This window comes from Clavelina lepadiformis, chromosome 2 (genome assembly GCF_947623445.1).
Source record: "Clavelina lepadiformis chromosome 2, kaClaLepa1.1, whole genome shotgun sequence".
NCBI lineage: Eukaryota > Metazoa > Chordata > Ascidiacea > Aplousobranchia > Clavelinidae > Clavelina > Clavelina lepadiformis.
Genome location: NC_135241.1, coordinates 7,984,686 through 8,003,023, shown reverse-complemented (window position 1 = coordinate 8,003,023; position 18,338 = coordinate 7,984,686). Strand labels below are relative to the sequence as shown.

The following is an 18,338-nucleotide window of genomic DNA, read 5'->3' as shown; positions in this document are numbered from 1 at the left end:
TTCATTTCACAGTTTATTCAGTTACGAGAGCTTGATATTTGAAATGTGTTTATATGGCGAACAAAAAACAATATAGCTTCGAGCAGAGCAAACTTCCAAATGTATTATTGATCCATTGCGTTGTGATGAAAATGTTTAATTTCATGAAGGGTTGCTAGCAGAACCATTCTCTTTGGTTGCCACCGGTTACCCTCGAGATCGTCCTAAACATAATGCACTTTAATTACTATTATTAAGGCTGTACGCAAAACTTATGTAAAAAATGAGAAAGACATGCCCAGTATAAGCAACCTGCAGCCAACAAGGGCAACCTCTTGAAATTTTCACTCAAAACCGAAGTAGATTCTTCATTGTGTTTACTTTTAGACACCACGGTAAACTCAAATTGATGGATGTAGGTAGTTTTGGAAAGAGAACGCAATAAAATTTCGGCTGCCAAAATTTTACCGGAAAAAATTGTACGGGCAAAGTTGTTTTTTATAGGTAGTTGTTAACCCAACTTACATGTTATGACATTGTAACTTAAACCTAACCTAAATCTAATTTCAACTAAACCTTAAATAGTTTAATTGAACTTTTTGCAAACCAATTCTCGTAACCTAATCACCTATGTTTAACAACTGGCTGTGTGACCTACTTTTTGTCTTTTATGGGAATAGAAAGTAGCCTACTATTTTCAAGATTTTTATGTGTTTTGTGTCAACTTTACAATAAAAAACATGCTCATTTGGGAATAAAATTTTCTTTGTAGTTTTCCCATTTTTTTGTAGGCACTGCAAATGCTGTTGGAAACAACGGCCCACCAGATGTATGTAAATCTAAACCACTTAACACTTATTCAGCTGGGAAACTAACTTTTTTAAATCTTAGATGCTTGAAACTCTTGTGGCGGCCACAGTGCCACAATACGGCGATTCTGTCCTTTGGACATATTACTTTAAACCCTGTCTGCGTTGATTACTGCTATGCGTGGTATTTGCTCGCTATACATATCGTGCTTATTTGTTGTTTGGGCAGGCGAGTTCAACGATACAAGTTGGGTTTTTAAGAGTCTGGATTGTTCAAGTAGGCTACGCTCGGGACAGCTCGTTATCACTGGGAAGAAACGCAACCTTCCTTAATCTTCATCCGGTGTCATAACTTTCCGAGCGCCGCACTCTTCAGAAACTTAATCACCTAATAAGCTTTTGCTAGATAATTTAGATGGAATGGAAAATTGGTGCATGAAATCTAGATTCCAACACACTATATTTCTTGTATTATGACGTTAGAATCAAAATCTTCAGGGACGTTTCGCTTCCTTCTCTCTCCAGTTACTGGTTGGCACGACGCCCTTGACGAAATTCATGCGAGAGCTTTCTTTTTAAATGCAACGTAAGGATTTATGTTGCCTTGAATGTTTGTTTTCACACACTACCAAGCTAGTTCTTTCCAAGTGCGTAGAGTTTTGATGTGTTAGGCCTACTAAGAGATGAAGTGAAAATGGGATTGTAGTTATGACCCCAGCCCACCGAACAGCCAAATATGATTTGATAATGGAGTTGAGCGCATTTACAAGTTGGTGGATCTCATTAGCTGCAGGTACCTTATAAGTTGACCTTTAAATTCATTTTGTCTGGATTGATGAATTGAATAGATGAATATAAAATTATCTACCTTTTATGCAAAATAGAAATGGTTTTCGACCGGCCCAAAAATATTCAACCGTGAAATATTTTCTCTATAGGCTATTATGGCAAAATGGCTTTACCAAATCAAACCCAACTAAAGTTATTCATATATCTATGGGTAGTTATACTTATGTGTTCTTACGAATGCATCTAAACTTCGGCTTAGTCCATCTTCCGCGCTTACACTTCAGTAAAGTTGACCCAATTGGTACGTAGCCGTTATCACAAATGTAAAACCCGGCCCTGGGCAATATCAATACCTGAGCATTCGGTATAGCGGGAGGTTTACCGCAAGCACCTACATATAGACAAAAAATCTTTATAAAATATCTCAGATGAATACTTACAGTAGTTACAACTGTAAAATATAGATCGGGTTAGTTTACCTTGACAAGAAAACCGTTGTTTTTGCCAGGTGCCATCGGACAGGCATCGTATTGCAGTTCTAGTGCCTTCTTGATTAAATCCACGCTTACATTGATACTCCACGGTAACCCCAGGCCTGTATAGCGGCCTCAAACGACTCCGGAATCCAGTTCTTCTAACGATCACTGCGTTAGCAATAGCCGGTGGTTTGCCGCAAGTACCTTGAGTAATACAAACACAATGTTTATTTTGCTACAATGTGATATTATTTCTCCTTTATGTGGGCTACTACTGCCTGGATACCCATACCAAGTCAGGTCGAAAGTAAGTGGTCAGACTAGAAGTGGTCGCAAACGAAAATTACGAATACGCACAGGAATGTCAATCGTACAGCGTCGTTTGTCGCACGGGTTAACAATGAACGTGTTCGAGTTTTAGACAGAGATTCTTGTTCAAAAAGTAAACGATAGTCTCTCTCCCCCCCACAAGGAGCCGGTAATCGAAAATATGCCAACGGATTCGCTACACGGTTGGGGAGGCGACCGGGAACAGCGCAGAGTACTTAAACGCTTGGAGATCCTCCGTGTTTTCGCTCACTAATTTATCGAAAGCTAACAATTGGAAACCAGAATGTCCTGTCTCTGACAGGAAAGAGGCAGACACTGTAGTTAAAGAAGCCAAACGTTATCACTTGGTTATAGTAGATATATCTTAAACAAAATGCCGTGGATCCGCGACTTTGTATTCAGCTTGCTAATGGGTGGAAAATCTTCTACTTTGGCGTAACGGCTCGGTGTGGCGACGAATAGTGAGAAAAGAAACATATGGTGGGCCCAAGGGGTTAAAGAAGCTATTCGAGAAGAGGCAGCGTACAAAGCCTGGTCCGATAACAGGTCGTCGTCTGCTTTGCCTGCTTGACATTGAAACAGCCCAATGAGCAGACCTTAAAGGAATTTGGACAGAAGTTGGAGCCAGATTTTATACTGCAGAACGGCTAAAATTGTGTTCTGGCCAACCATCTGCAGACTGGGGCAAAAGATCATCAACGGCGAATTCTCGCTTAAAAGGGTCACGGGTGTAACGCTACTTGACAAAAGCGTAAAACTGAAATTAGTATATCTATAAATGTTGCCCAACTAGAAAGATACAATTGTGCAAGTAAATGTAAACTTCGATTAGGTACGAACAGGCTGAATAGATTTAGCTTTAGACATGCAAAACTCTTATTTACACCGATCTTCAGCCTTCAAATATTACGCTTTACAACAGTGTTGACCTACTTTTGCACAATTACCTGAACATTTGAGCCTCGGCCTGGACCACCCAAGGTTATCTTGGCATATTATAAAAGCGTTTCCTCTCAAGATGTATCCCCGTCTGCATGCATATTTTAGCACTGATCCAACGTCATACTTGTTACGAACTCCGGGAATGTAAGCATTTGATACATCGGGTGGCGATCGACAAGCACCTTAAAGAAACCAACGTATTGTTTGGTACTACTTTTATCTATATTCTTTGTACATCATTAGCACTAATAACGGTCAGTGGACAAGGAAACTTTTATATTGTACCAAACCAAGTCTTACCAACACAGTAAAAAGATGGCTTTGAAAAACGCCCGTCTTTTGTGCACTCGATAATATTTGATCCGAAAGAAATAAACCCATCATTGCAAGTATACCTTACAATTTCACCGATTGCATATGTTCTTCTCGCACCTACCAAACTTGCGTGTGGCACATTAGGAAAAGTGGTACATCCGACTGAAAAATAACAGAACGCGGTTACCAAAGAAAATCCGGATTAACTCAGGTAGAGCGACGAGATCGGAAATAAGTCACAGACTCGTGGAACTGGGCAGCCATAAATCCTTGAAGTCTCGTTGTAATATGCAAGGTTTTTATCACCCATGCTCTTATTGTTGATGATAATGAAGAATACTAGATTCAGCAAAGAGTATACAAAAGGTATGAACAAACAATTCCCAGTTTATCCAGATAAAAATGGTTACGACTTACGAGGACTCGAGCATTGAGGAATTATTACGAAGTTTAATTCGTACAATGATTTTCTCAGTCCGAGGACAGAAATACAATCATGTGCCATATCATCATCCCATTCATTAAAGAAAACGTTTTGGCATTGCGCGTATTATGACAACATTCGCACAATACCGCAATTTCTGAAACCTAATTCTGCAGTACCGAATATGGACCCATAAATTACGTAATATTGTATAATATTTATGTTTGTGTTATAAATTGACTTGTTTTGTCTGTGATTTTTATTTACTTGGAGCTGTTTTACAGGTGAAGTAGAGCCTATAACCACACGATACATCATTCCACCGGCCATTTTTTCTAGGAATCATCACAACGCAATCGTCATCAGTAAGATCAGCGTTTGGCTGATTAGCAAGCCAGTTTTCATACTCCTGTCGTTATGAAAATAAGTATTGATTTAAAAATACCATTCATTGGATGAGATAAAATATACTGGTAGTTCACAAAGCAACAACAGTTGCGAGGCCTACCACAGGTGAATTGTCACTCCATTTAAACTTTGATTCTTCATCTCTATCAGTGAAGCCAATCCATTGAAAGACAAATGCTAGTCCTATAATGAAGAAAATTGGCAAGACACACTCTCAGAATTTTGTTAGCCATCATAACAAAACACGAGGTTAATTAGACGTACTGTGCACGAATTTGTTTTCTTTGCGAGAATTTATGCTAACCAATGTGGCATTACGATACTTTCTGCAGTATCCTTCTGCGTCGGCCCATGAAAGCTGCTGGTCACGTTGGAACTGATAACAAAAACCCCGAAATTTTTGCCAGCCAGCTCTGCATGGGATGGATAAATCTAAAAGAACATTTTTTCATTGGAGTTCATGTAGCTTATACGTATACAAAAAACAATTCATGTATAATTACTGTATTCATGTTTTATTAGTGAGAATTATAGGAAATTGTGAAATTGACATTACCGACTTCACAGCGAAACCCTGTCCAACCCTGTTGGCAAACACAATGATAACGCCCTTTAGCAGAAAAACATGGTGCATTGTTGAAGCATGGATTTGACAAACAGAAATCTATATCTGAAAGTTGCAGCAATAACCTAATTGACAGTTATAGAAAATGTAACAAGTAGCCTAATGGTATAAACTTCATTAAGCACAGTTGGTTGAAAATAAAAATGTTAACATCTTTAGACTGTGAAATTTAATTGTATAAAAGCGCTCATCATATTAAGTAAGGTTTCTAGTTTTTTGCCATTAAAACTAACCTTCACAAGTTCTTCCATCAGAACTCAATGTATAACCATCATAACACGAACAGGTGTAACTTCCTTCTGTATTACTACACACTTGATGACAATTATTGCTTTCTTCTAAGACACATTCATCAACATCTGGAATCAGGAAACGTTAAACATGACACAAACTTTAGAAATTGAATAAATAAGTTTTTGGGTTGAATAATAATGCACACAATATCTGCATACATTTGATAAAAGTGTAGTCTACCTAAAACACAATGGTACTAATATAGCCTAGTGTATTGCTATAGATAGAAACTTAGGACGACAATTTAAAGATGTATGTAAAGGCCCTAGTAATTAATACATTAATTTGAAAACTAATTTTTAATGGAAATAAATTATTATTGTATTTTACAGTGTGTTCTTTTTCAGAATCACCGGGATGAATTTTTACCTTTTAGTATCAGTAAGATTAAGTTTTAACTATGTATTGCTATCAAAAATTCTAACCAAAGCATCTTTTTAATTCTTCTCCAAGAACATAACCCTTTCTGCAAGCGCATTCATATGATCCATATGTATTAAAGCAAAGTTGATCACATAAATCTTGCTGGTAGAAACATTCATCATCATCTGACATAGAAAAATGTAATTATTAACCACTAACAAATTACCATTGTGTAGCTAAATAGGAAGACACATGACAATAATAAATGTAACGATGTTTGCTGGCATACTGATCAATATACAAGTAATAGCATTTTATCCAACTTCAACTTGGCTAAACTGAAGTCTATTTATAAATAATTTTTACAAATTAAGCATCACTATGCTAAACATAAACGTTCCAAATTTTATTTGTTGTGTTTCAGTAAAATTAATCATCACATTAGTAGTCACCAATTTCACAATGTTTTCCCAGCAACCCCAGTGGACAAGTGCAGTAGTATTCAGAACCATCCATTGTACAAGTCCCGCCACCAAGACAGGCATTTGGTGGACAATCTTCTTCTAGAACAATTCACAAAAGTAAATGTCGAAGCTATAAGCTACCTTCCAATGAATCATACAAATAACCATAAAATACATGGAAACTTTTTCAACAAAAGGAATAACGTCATTAACTATTTAAAAGTAGAAATACCTTTTCTAGTTGTTAATTGCAGGGGAAGTTCAGGTTGATCAGTTTTAATAAATTTCCTTGTTGACGCTTGAACTTTAGAGTTTTTTGTAGTATTTAACTTTGGTGATTTCGTTGTTACATTTGTAGTTTTTATGTTAGTGGCATGTGATGTTAAACTGTGTATTCCTTCCATTGAAGTTTCAATTGGTACCTTTGTTGTCTTTTGGGTAACAAACCTGTTTGGCATTTTATCAGTAAGTTCTGATGTCATATTAGATCTATTGAGGTTAATAGATGTGTATGTTTCTCTAAATGGCCTTGTTTCAGTGTTTACAGAGTTGTTTTGAACAGTTGTTATTGTCACTGAAAAATTATAATCAACAAAATTTATAGTAAATTTAAGTAAACTGGACACTGTATATATTTTTTGATCCTTTACAGTGGACAGAACTTCATCCATGCCAATTTTGTTAATGGTGGTTATGATTGTTGTAACTGGTATGAATAATGATTCAGTGGTCAATTCTGTAAGGTAATATGGTGTCCTTGCAATAAGTGTAAACGGGTTATAAGTTGTGATTATCTGGGAAATATTAGCCACCAATTGTCTTTGTGAAATTGTTGAGTGTGTCATATGGTAGGTTCCTGCCATAGTTGAATATGGCAGTTTAAGAGTAGCTCTATCTGTGTATACTTTGCTAACTTCTGTGTTTGTAGATGAAGATGTGACATATTTATAAATTTCAGTGTAAAAAGGTAGATTTCTAAATATTGGAGAGGTCTGTGTAGAACTAATATCTAAGGCATTATCCACATACAGGCTTGTTAAAGAAAAGGCTACTTGCGAAAGCCTGGGTTGATATGTTGATGTAGGCCTTAACTTGAATTCTACGATCGTTTTTACTTTACCACTTATAGTATATGGAGTAGGTTTTCTTGTGGTGTAACCATAGACTAATTGCCCTGTTGTATTCTGAATATTCCTTAGATCTAGCTGTGTTGTATTTTCAAAAACAGTTGAAATGTCTGTAGGTACACTTGTAGCTACAATTGTGCTGCTATATACAATAGTAGTCATTTTGAAGGGTAGTTGCACTGTGATTGTTGTTGTTGCTAGCAAATCTGCATAATGGTTTGTTACAGAATACTGTTCCGGAATATAATCAATTTTTTCTGAAGGAGATATATGTGATAGTCTAGTTTTTGCCTGAATCTTGGTATAAGCTTTTGATAAAAATGTGCTTACTTGTACTCTTGATGTACTAGACCTCATTTTGTGAGCTATAACAACCAATGCTGACACAGGTTCAGTAAAAGTAAGTGTTTCTGTTAAGCTGATGGCAGAAAACAATGTAATGGGTAAGGAAAGTGTTGTTAATTCTATATATACAGTGGTGCTGGAAATAAACCCAGGAAAAGATCTCTTGATTGAAAATGTTGTATTTACAAAAGGTCTTAAATGTAAGGGTTTTTTTGATGTTTGCAATGCTAAAACTGTGATTTCAGTTGAAGCAAGTAATCTGTCTGTGTTCAATACTGTACCAGTAACAAAAGGTGAAACTTCAGAAATTTTTACATTTAAATATTCTTGCTTTATAGTTACATTCAAGGTTTTTTGCTTAGTTGCTGATTCTAGGTAGTATAATGTTGACACTGCTTGAACTTCCGTGAATACAAAGGTTTGTGGGAGGTTTTCCAACATAGTATTATAAATTGTAGTTCCGAAAAATGTAAATGCATTATCCATGTTGCCATACGAGAAAAGGTTTGGTGTTCCACTATAGTTGTTGTAAGAAATTGGAACACTAGCCAAAGAGTTTGTCCTGTAAGCACTGATGGTAGTATAATACTCTGTTAATGAAAATATTTCTTTCCAAGAAGACACATACACAAACTCTGTAGTTGTGTAATTGTTTAAATGGTTAATTATCAGATCATAATAAGTGGTATGAGAATAATATTTTTTAGATAATGAGTGCAAAATGGAAACGGCTGTGGGCAAACCTGCTTCTGAATAATTCCTTGGTAACATTCTTGTTTTCGAAATTTTGGGAAAACTAGTTGTTGGCAGATAAAATGGCGAAGTTACAATAAATAAAGGAACACCAGAAAGTAAGGTATAGAGTGAAACATTTAGCGTATCTTTAAGTGTTTCTGTGGTCGAAGGTCTTGCAGATAAAATTGATTTATAATTTGTAACATTAAAATGGTAGGTCAGAGAGATTGCTGGTACAAGGAATGAAGACATATCAATTGTGGTACTGTCTGAATTTGTTGTAGGAATTTTATGATGTACAGTGGATGTATATAATGTAACAAAACTGTGTAACCTTGTACTTCTTAGAAATAGAAAAGAACTTGCAAAAGATGACAAATCAGTGGCAGATTGGTCAGTAACCATAGAATACAACTGTGAGTGAGACGAATCATTTACAGTATGTATATTAGGAACAGCAACAAGAAATTCTGAGGCATCAGCATAATGATAATAAGTACTGTATTCAAATACATGGCTATAACTTAGTACTGTGATGGAAGGTACTGTGTTTACAACATACAATTTTGAGGAGACTACAGCATTTGAAGATATGGAAGATAGTGTATAATTATATGCACTAGTTGTATATTTAAATAGAGAAATTTGCCGTTGATTTTCTAATGTAGAATCAAAGTTCCAAGTAAAATCATATACTGCAGCATCATATTGGAAAGTAGATGTGTGCATAACAGAAATCATTTGAGAAAACCCATTGGTAGCTGCATAAACAGGCTCATATTCTCGACTTCCATAAACTCTTGATGATCGATTCATTAAAAGAGATGCAAATACTGTTGACCCAAAGTCAGCCTCGACTAATGTAAAATAAGACAGAGCTGTGTTAAAGTGAGTAATTGTTTCCTGAGAATTTTTAGTAAAAAGACTATGCTTACTTGCAGATACTGTATGCAAAATTACATCTACAGGCGATGCAGAAAGGGTTGTATAAAGCTGGTCATGTAAATAATAATTACTAGTAAAATCTATTTTGGTCAATGAAGGTATTGTCCGTGTTATTACTGAGTATGATGTATTTACATTGAAAATTTTTGCTGTCTCCTCTGTGTAAATATCTTCCTTTTTACTCTCAGCACTGCTTTGATAAAATGCTGTAGAAATTAGATACGAAAGTGAGAAATTAATTGCACCAACTGGAAACACATAAGATGTTACTGAGTATAACGTTTGAATGTCAGCTTCAGTGTTTCCAGATATTGTCAGAAATGCCTGTGAAAATGGTCCAACAACAGAAGAAAGCAACGTAACTTGAGTGAAATAGTCTTGGCTTTTACCAATATTAGATTTTAACGTATTGGAAACTTGATTGGCACATAAGGTGGTAGAATGCTGATTATATTTGACTTTAATGGGAGCATAAGAAACTGATATTGGTACTGCAAGAGATTTGACGATTGAAAAACCAGTAGACTCAAAAAGATTAGGCAACGTTATAGTTTTAAACTCATAATCTACAAGTTGAGTAAAATGCTCCGTTCTGTTAAAGTAAACTCCACCACTGCTGGAAACATGATAAGGTACCGTGTTATAAAAAAGAGGCGATAAATTCTCGGACAAATATGTGTGCAGCAGTCTATAACTACCAATTTCAAAAGTTGGATATGGTGAATAATTCAGTGAATTCGAAAAAATGGTGGGAAAATGTTTGTTTTTGGCAGTAACATCTGAACCAAAAACTTCAAAATTTGACAAAAAAGATGTTGAAGAGAATGGTACTTTATAAACGAATACTCCCTGGTAATCAGTAGAAACATGTACATCATAAAAACCTATCGTGCAAACCGTATAAACCTCACTTCCTAAATGCTTTTTAGCAAAAAAATCCTGGACTGAACCACCAAAAAAAACATCATAATCTACAGAAATTCCACTAAAAAAAGTAAAACTTTCTACTGATGTTGTATTTGGTGTTTCAAAATCATCACCAACAAAATATGAGCTGACGGTTGTCAAAGCAGTTTCATAGACTGTAAAAACTTTTTTAAACGATATTACATTTGAGATGGATGTAAAATGATAAAAACTTGTACTCGCATAGGATTCATGAAAAGTTGTTACTTCAATTTTATGTTTGCCACATCTTGAAAACTGGGATGTTGCAACATTGTGAAACACATTGCTGACAGACATTTCAAGAAATGTAGTTTCTCCAGTAACAAAAACTAAATCTATTTCTGGAGTGGTAGTGACTGCTTCATAACCACCACTAGCCAACATTGAGTGAAATGAATGATTTACAAGATCATATTTAAATGAAAATGAAAAGGCATTTCTTTTAGAACTGATAAATGATTGATTCAATTGTTTCATTGTTGATAAGTATGACGTTGTTGGAGGAAATGCATGACTTTGGATGCCAGCAGACACAAACAATTCATCAAAATCTATCTTATCACTTGTGTACTCGTCACTTCTTGAAAACTGTGATGTAACATAATCATGGACTGAACCAACAGAAGTAACACCATAATCTACAGAAATTCCACTCAAAGACAAAAAACTTTCTACTAAAGTTGTGTTTAGGAGAACATGATCATCACCAAAAAAACTTGAATAGCTGGAATAACTTGCCATATCAGTTTCATTGATTGTAACATCTTTCTCAATAGTTGTTACATTTGATATGGATGTAGATTGAAAAAAACTTGTACTTGCATAGGTTTCATGAAAGGTTGTTTCTTCAATCGCATATTCGCCACTTCCTGAAAGCTGGGATGTTGAAACATTGTAAAGTATATTGCTGCCAGACATTTCTTCAAATGTAGTATTTTCAGTGACAAACACCATTTCTATTTTTGGAGTGGTAGTAATTACTTCATAATCACCACTAGCCAACATCGAATAATTTACAATGTCTCCCACAAATCCAACAGAAAACTCATTTAATTTTGATCTGGTAAACGATTGGTTCAACTGTTTAATTGTTGATAAGTATGACGTTGTTAGAGGAAATGCATGACTTTGGATGTCAGCAAATAAAGATATTCCATCAAAATCTATCTTTTCAATTTTGTGCCCGCCACTTCCTGAAAACTGTGATGTAACATAATCCTGGACTGAACCAACAGAAGAAACACCATAATCTACAGAAATTCCACTCAAAGACGACAAACTTTCTACTGAAGTTGTGTTTAGGAGAACGTGATCATCAGCAACAAAAATTGAATAGCTGGAATAACTTGCCATATCAGTTTCATTGATTGTAACATCTTTCTCAATAGTTGTTACATTTGATATGGATGTAGATTGAAAAAAACTTGTACTTGCATAGGTTTCATGAAAGGTTGTTTCTTCAATCGCATATTCGCCACTTCCTGAAAGCTGGGATGTTGAAGCATTGTAAAGTATATTGCTGCCAGACATGTCTTCAAATGCAGTATTTTCAGTGACAAACACCATTTCTATTTTTGGAGTGGTAGTAATTACTTCATAATCACCACTAGCCAACATCGAATAATTTACAATGTCTCCCAGAAATGCAACAGAAAACTCATCTAATTTTGATCTGGTAAACGATTGGTTCAACTGTTTAGTTGTTGATAAGTATGACGTTGTTAAAGGAAATGCATGACTTTGGATGTCAGCAAATAAAGATATTCCATCAAAATCTATCTTTTCAATTTTGTGCCCGCCACTTCCTGAAAACTGTGATGTAACATAATCCTGGACTGAACCAACAGAAGAAACACCATAATCTACAGAAATTCCACTCAAAGACGACAAACTTTCTACTGAAGTTGTGTTTAGGAGAACGTGATCATCAGCAACAAAAATTGAATAGCTGGAATAACTTGCCATATCAGTTTCATAGATTGTAACATCTTTCTCAATAGATGTTACCTTTGACATGGATGTAGATTGATGAAAACTTGTACTTGCTAACGTTTCATAAAAGGTTGTTTTTTCAATCGCATATTCGCCACTTCCTGAAAGCTGGGATGTTGAAGCATTGTAAAGTATATTGCTGCCAGACATTTCTTCAAATGCAGTATTTTCAGTGACAAACACCATTTCTATTTTTGGAGTGGTAGTAATTACTTCATAATCACCACTAGCCAACATCGAATAATTTACAATGTCTCCCAGAAATGCAACAGAAAACTCATCTAATTTTGATCTGGTAAACGATTGGTTCAACTGTTTAGTTGTTGATAAGTATGACGTTGTTAAAGGAAATGCATGACTTTGGATGTCAGCAAATAAAGATATTTCATCAAAATCTATCTTTTCACTTGTGGGCCCGCCACTTCCTGAAAATTGTGATGTAACATAATCCTGGACTGAACCAACAGAAGAAACACCATAATCTACAGAAATTCCACCCAAAGACAACAAACTTTCTACTGAAGTTGTGTTTAGGAGAACGTGATCATCAGCAACAAAAATTGAATAGCTGGAATAACTTGCCATATCAGTTTCATAGATTGTAACATCTTTCTCAATAGATGTTACCTTTGACATGGATGTAGATTGATGAAAACTTGTACTTGCTAACGTTTCATTAAAGGTTGTTTGTTCAATCGCATATTCGCCACTTCCTGAAAGCTGGGATATTGAAGCTTTGTAAAGTAAATTGTTGCCAGACATGTCTTCAAATGCAGTATTTTCAGTGAAAAACACCATTTCTATTTTTGGAGTGGTAGTAATTACTTCATAATCACCACTAGCCAACACCGAATAATTTGCAATGTCTCCCACAAATGCAACAGAAAACTTATCTAATTTTGATCTAGTAAATGATTGGTTCAACTGTTTAGTTGTTGATAAGTATGACGTTGTTAAAGGAAATGCATGACTTTGGATGTCAGCAAATAAAGATATTTCATCAAAATCTACCTTTTCACTTGTGTACTCGCCACTTCCTGAAAACTGTGATGTAACATAATCCTGGACTGAACCAACAGAAGAAACACCATAATCTACAGAAATTCCACCCAAAGACAACAAACTTTCTACTAAAGTTGCGTTTAGGAGAACGTGATCATCAGCAACAAAAACTGAATAGCTGGAATAACTTGCCTTATCAGTTTCATAGATTGTAACTTCTTTTTCAATAGATGTTACCTTTGACATGGATGTAGATTGAAAAAAACTTGTACTTGCATAGGTTTCAAGGAAAGTTGTTTTTTCAGTTACATATTCGCCACTTCCTGAAAGCTGGGATATTGAAGCATTGTAAAGTAAATTGCTGCCAGACATTTCTTCAAATGCAGTATTTTCAGTGACAAACACCATTTCTATTTTTGGAGTGATAGTAATTACTTCATAATCACCACTAGCCAACACCGAATAATTTGCAATGTCTCCCAGAAATGCAACAGAAAACTCATCTAATTTTGATCTGGTAAACGATTGGTTCAACTGTTTAGTTGTTGATAAGTATGACGTTGTTAAAGGAAATGCATGACTTTGGATGTCAGCAAATAAAGATATTTCATCAAAATCTACCTTTTCAATTGTGTACTCGCCACTTCCTGAAAACTGTGATGTAACATAATCCTGGACTGAACCAACAGAAGAAACACCATAATCTACAGAAATTCCACCCAAAGACAACAAACTTTCTACTGAAGTTGCGTTTAGGAGAACGTGATCATCAGCAACAAAAACTGAATAGCTGGAATAACTTGCCTTATCAGTTTCATAGATTGTAACATCTTTCTCAATAGATATTACCTTTGACATGGATGTAGATTGATGAAAACTTGTACTTGCTAACGTTTCATTAAAGGTTGTTTGTTCAATCGCATATTCGCCACTTCCTGAAAGCTGGGATATTGAAGCATTGTGAAGTAAATTGCTGCCAGACATGTCTTCAAATGCAGTATTTTCAGTGACAAACACCATTTCTATTTTTGGAGTGGTAGTAATTACTTCATAATCACCACTAGCCAACACCGAATAATTTGCAATGTCTCCCACAAATGCAACAGAAAACTTATCTAATTTTGATCTAGTAAACGATTGGTTCAACTGTTTAGTTGTTGATAAGTATGACGTTGTTAAAGGAAATGCATGACTTTGGATGTCAGCAAATAAAGATATTTCATCAAAATCTACCTTTTCACTTGTGTACTCGCCACTTCCTGAAAACTGTGATGTAACATAATCCTGGACTGAACCAACAGAAGAAACACCATAATCTACAGAAATTCCACTCAAAGACAACAAACTTTCTACTGAAGTTGCGTTTAGGAGAACGTGATCATCAGCAACAAAAATTGAATAGCTGGAATAACTTGCCATATCAGTTTCATTGATTGTAACATCTTTCTCAATAGATGTTACATTTGATACGGATGTAGATTGAAAAAAACTTGTACTTGCTAACGTTTCAATAAAGGTTGTTTTTTCAGTCGCATATTCGCCACTTCCTGAAAGCTGGGATATTGAAGCATTGTGAAGTAAATTGCTGCCAGGCATTTCTTCAAATGCAGTATTTTCAGTGACAAACACCATTTCTATTTTTGGAGTGATAGTAATTACTTCATAATCACCACTAGCCAACACCGAATAATTTGCAATGTCTCCCAGAAATGCAACAGAAAACTCATCTAATTTTGATCTGGTAAACGATTGGTTCAACTGTTTAATAGCTGATAAGTATGACGTTGTTAAAGGAAATGCATGACTTTGGATGTCAGCAAATAAAGATATTTCATCAAAATCTATCTTTTCACTTGTGTACTCGCCACTTCCTGAAAACTGTGATGTAACATAATCCTGGACTGAACCAACAGAAGAAACACCATAATCTACAGAAATTCCACTCAAAGACAACAAACTTTCTACTGAAGTTGTGTTTTGGAGAACGTGATCATCAGCAACAAAAACTGAATAGCTGGAATAACTTGCTTTATCAGTTTCATAGATTGTAACATCTTTCTCAATAGATGTTACCTTTGACATGGATGTAGATTGATGAAAACTTGTACTTGCTAACGTTTCATTAAAGGTTGTTTGTTCAATCGCATATTCGCCACTTCCTGAAAGCTGGGATATTGAAACATTGTAAAATAAATTGCTGCCAGACATGTCTTCAAATGCAGTATTTTCAGTGACAAACACCATTTCTATTTTTGGAGTGGTAGTAATTACTTCATAATCACCGCTAGCCAACATCGAATAATTTACAATGTCTCCCAGAAATGCAACAGAAAACTCATCTAATTTTGATCTGGTAAACGATTGGTTCAACTGTTTAATTGTTGATAAGTATGACGTTGTTAGAGGAAATGCATGACTTTGTATGTCAGCAAATAAAGATATTTCATCAAAATCTATCTTTTCACTTGTGTGCTCGCCACTTCCTGAAAACTGTGATGTAACATAATCCTGGACTGAACCAACAGAAGAAACACCATAATCTACAGAAATTCGACTCAAAGACGACAAACTTTCTACTGAAGTTGTGTTTAGGAGAACGTGATCATCAGCAACAAAAACTGAATAGCTGGAATAACTTGCCTTATCAGTTTCATAGATTGTAACTTCTTTCTCAATAGATGTTACCTTTGACATGGATGTAGATTGAAAAAAACTTGTACTTGCTAACGTTTCATTAAAGGTTGTTTCTTCAATCGCATAATCGCCACTTCCTAAAAGCTGGGATATTGAAGCATTGTAAAATAAATTGCTGCCAGACATGTCTTCAAATGCAGTATTTTCAGTGACAAACACCATTTCTATTTTTGGAGTGGTAGTAATTACTTCATAATCACCGCTAGCCAACATCGAATAATTTACAATGTCTCCCAGAAATGCAACAGAAAACTCATCTAATTTTGATCTGGTAAACGATTGGTTCAACTGTTTAATAGCTGATAAGTATGACGTTGTTAGAGGAAATGCATGACTTTGGATGTCAGCAAATAAAGATATTTCATCAAAATCTATCTTTTCACTTGTGTACTCGCCACTTCCTGAAAACTGTGATGTAACATAATCCTGGACTGAACCAACAGAAGAAACACCATAATCTACAGAAATTCCACTCAAAGACAACAAAGTTTCTACTGAAGTTGCGTTTAGGAGAACGTGATCATCAGCAACAAAAATTGAATAGCTGGAATAACTTGCCATATCAGTTTCATTGATTGTAACATCTTTCTCAATAGATGTTACATTTGATATGGATGTAGATTGAAAAAAACTTGTACTTGCTAACGTTTCAATAAAGGTTGTTTTTTCAGTCGCATATTCGCCACTTCCTGAAAGCTGGGATGTTGAAGCATTGTGAAGTAAATTGCTGCCAGACGTTTCTTCAAATGCAGTATTTTCAGTGACAAACACCATTTCTATTTTTGGAGTGATAGTAATTACTTCATAATCACCACTAGCCAACACCGAATAATTTGCAATGTCTCCCACAAATGCAACAGAAAACTCATCTAATTTTGATCTGGTAAACGATTGGTTCAACTGTTTAATTGTTGATAAGTATGACGTTGTTAAAGGAAATGCATGACTTTGGATGTCAGCAAATAAAGATATTTCATCAAAATCTATCTTTTCACTTGTGTACTCGCCACTTCCTGAAAACTGTGATGTAACATAATCCTGGACTGAACCAACAGAAGAAACACCATAATCTACAGAAATTCCACCCAAAGACAACAAACTTTCTACTGAAGTTGTGTTTAGGAGAACGTGATCATCAGCAACAAAAATTGAATAGCTGGAATAACCTGCCATATCAGTTTCATTGATTGTAACATCTTTCTCAATAGTTGTTACATTTGAGATGAATGTAGATTGATGAAAACTTGTACTTGCTAACGTTTCATTAAAGGTTGTTTCTTCAATCGCATATTCGCCACTTCCTGAAAGCTGGGATATTGAAACATTGTAAAATAAATTGCTGCCAGACATGTCTTCAAATGCAGTATTTTCAGTGACAAACACCATTTCTATTTTTGGAGTGATAGTAATTACTTCATAATCACCACTAGCCAACATCGAATAATTTGCAATGTCTCCCAGAAATGCAACAGAAAATTCATCTAATTTTGATCTGGTAAACGATTGGTTAAACTGTTTAATTGTTGATAAGTATGACGTTGTTAGAGGAAATGCATGACTTTGTATGTCAGCAAATAAAGATATTTCATCAAAATCTATCTTTTCACTTGTGTACTCGCCACTTCCTGAAAACTGTGATGTAACATAATCCTGGACTGAACCAACAGAAGAAACACCATAATCTACAGAAATTCCACTCAAAGACAACAAACTTTCTACTGAAGTTGTGTTTAGGAGAACGTGATCATCAGCAACAAAAATTGAATAGCTGGAATAACTTGCCATATCAGTTTCATTGATTGTAACATCTTTCTCAATAGATGTTACATTTGATACGGATGTAGATTGAAAAAAACTTGTACTTGCTAACGTTTCAATAAAGGTTGTTTTTTCAGTCGCATATTCGCCACTTCCTGAAAGCTGGGATATTGAAGCATTGTGAAGTAAATTGCTGCCAGACATTTCTTCAAATGCAGTATTTTCAGTGACAAACACCATTTCTATTTTTGGAGTGATAGTAATTACTTCATAATCACCACTAGCCAACACCGAATAATTTGCAATTTCTCCCAGAAATGCAACAGAAAACTCATCTAATTTTGATCTGGTAAACGATTGGTTCAACTGTTTAATTGTTGATAAGTATGACGTTGTTAAAGGAAATGCATGACTTTGGATGTCAGCAAATAAAGATATTTCATCAAAATCTATCTTTTCACTTGTGTACTCGCCACTTCCTGAAAACTGTGATGTAACATAATCCTGGACTGAACCAACAGAAGAAACACCATAATCTACAGAAATTCCACTCAAAGACAACAAACTTTCTACT

General features: G+C 35.2%; 1 protein-coding gene across 2 annotated transcripts; it reads right to left on the bottom strand.

The window, feature by feature from the left end:
• Positions 1-17: 17 nt before the first annotated feature.
• Positions 18-11,948, bottom strand: LOC143445056 (uncharacterized). 2 transcript variants are annotated; one of them, XM_076943872.1, is made up of 13 exons: positions 6,451-11,948; positions 6,207-6,317; positions 5,817-5,939; positions 5,331-5,456; positions 5,029-5,142; positions 4,737-4,904; positions 4,573-4,655; positions 4,332-4,473; positions 3,626-3,802; positions 3,331-3,507; positions 2,057-2,257; positions 1,813-1,968; positions 18-203 (listed from the first exon to the last, which is right to left on the bottom strand). In XM_076943872.1, exons 1-13 carry the CDS (start codon positions 11,933-11,935, stop codon positions 187-189), a joined length of 7,080 nt encoding a protein of 2,359 aa, XP_076799987.1. In that variant the 5' UTR covers positions 11,936-11,948; the 3' UTR covers positions 18-186. The 2 variants fall into 2 exon arrangements, with proteins under 2 accessions (XP_076799987.1, XP_076799988.1); XM_076943873.1 differs by having other exon boundaries at positions 6,207-6,314.
• Between the last annotated feature and the right edge of the window lie 6,390 nt (positions 11,949-18,338).

What these genes read in the sequence shown, in the direction of transcription:
- LOC143445056 (XM_076943872.1), bottom strand. Translation starts at nt 11,935, where the DNA reads ATGTTGGCTAGTGGTGATTATGAAGTAATTACTACCACTCCAAAAATA. An exon ending in GGGAAAACATTGTGAAATTG is followed by an intron (nt 5,940 to 6,206) that starts GTGACTACTAAT and finishes TTTCTATGTCAG; the next exon opens with ATGATGATGAATGTTTCTAC. An exon ending in TGATGGAAGAACTTGTGAAG is followed by an intron (nt 5,143 to 5,330) that starts GTTAGTTTTAAT and finishes TGCAACTTTCAG; the next exon opens with ATATAGATTTCTGTTTGTCA.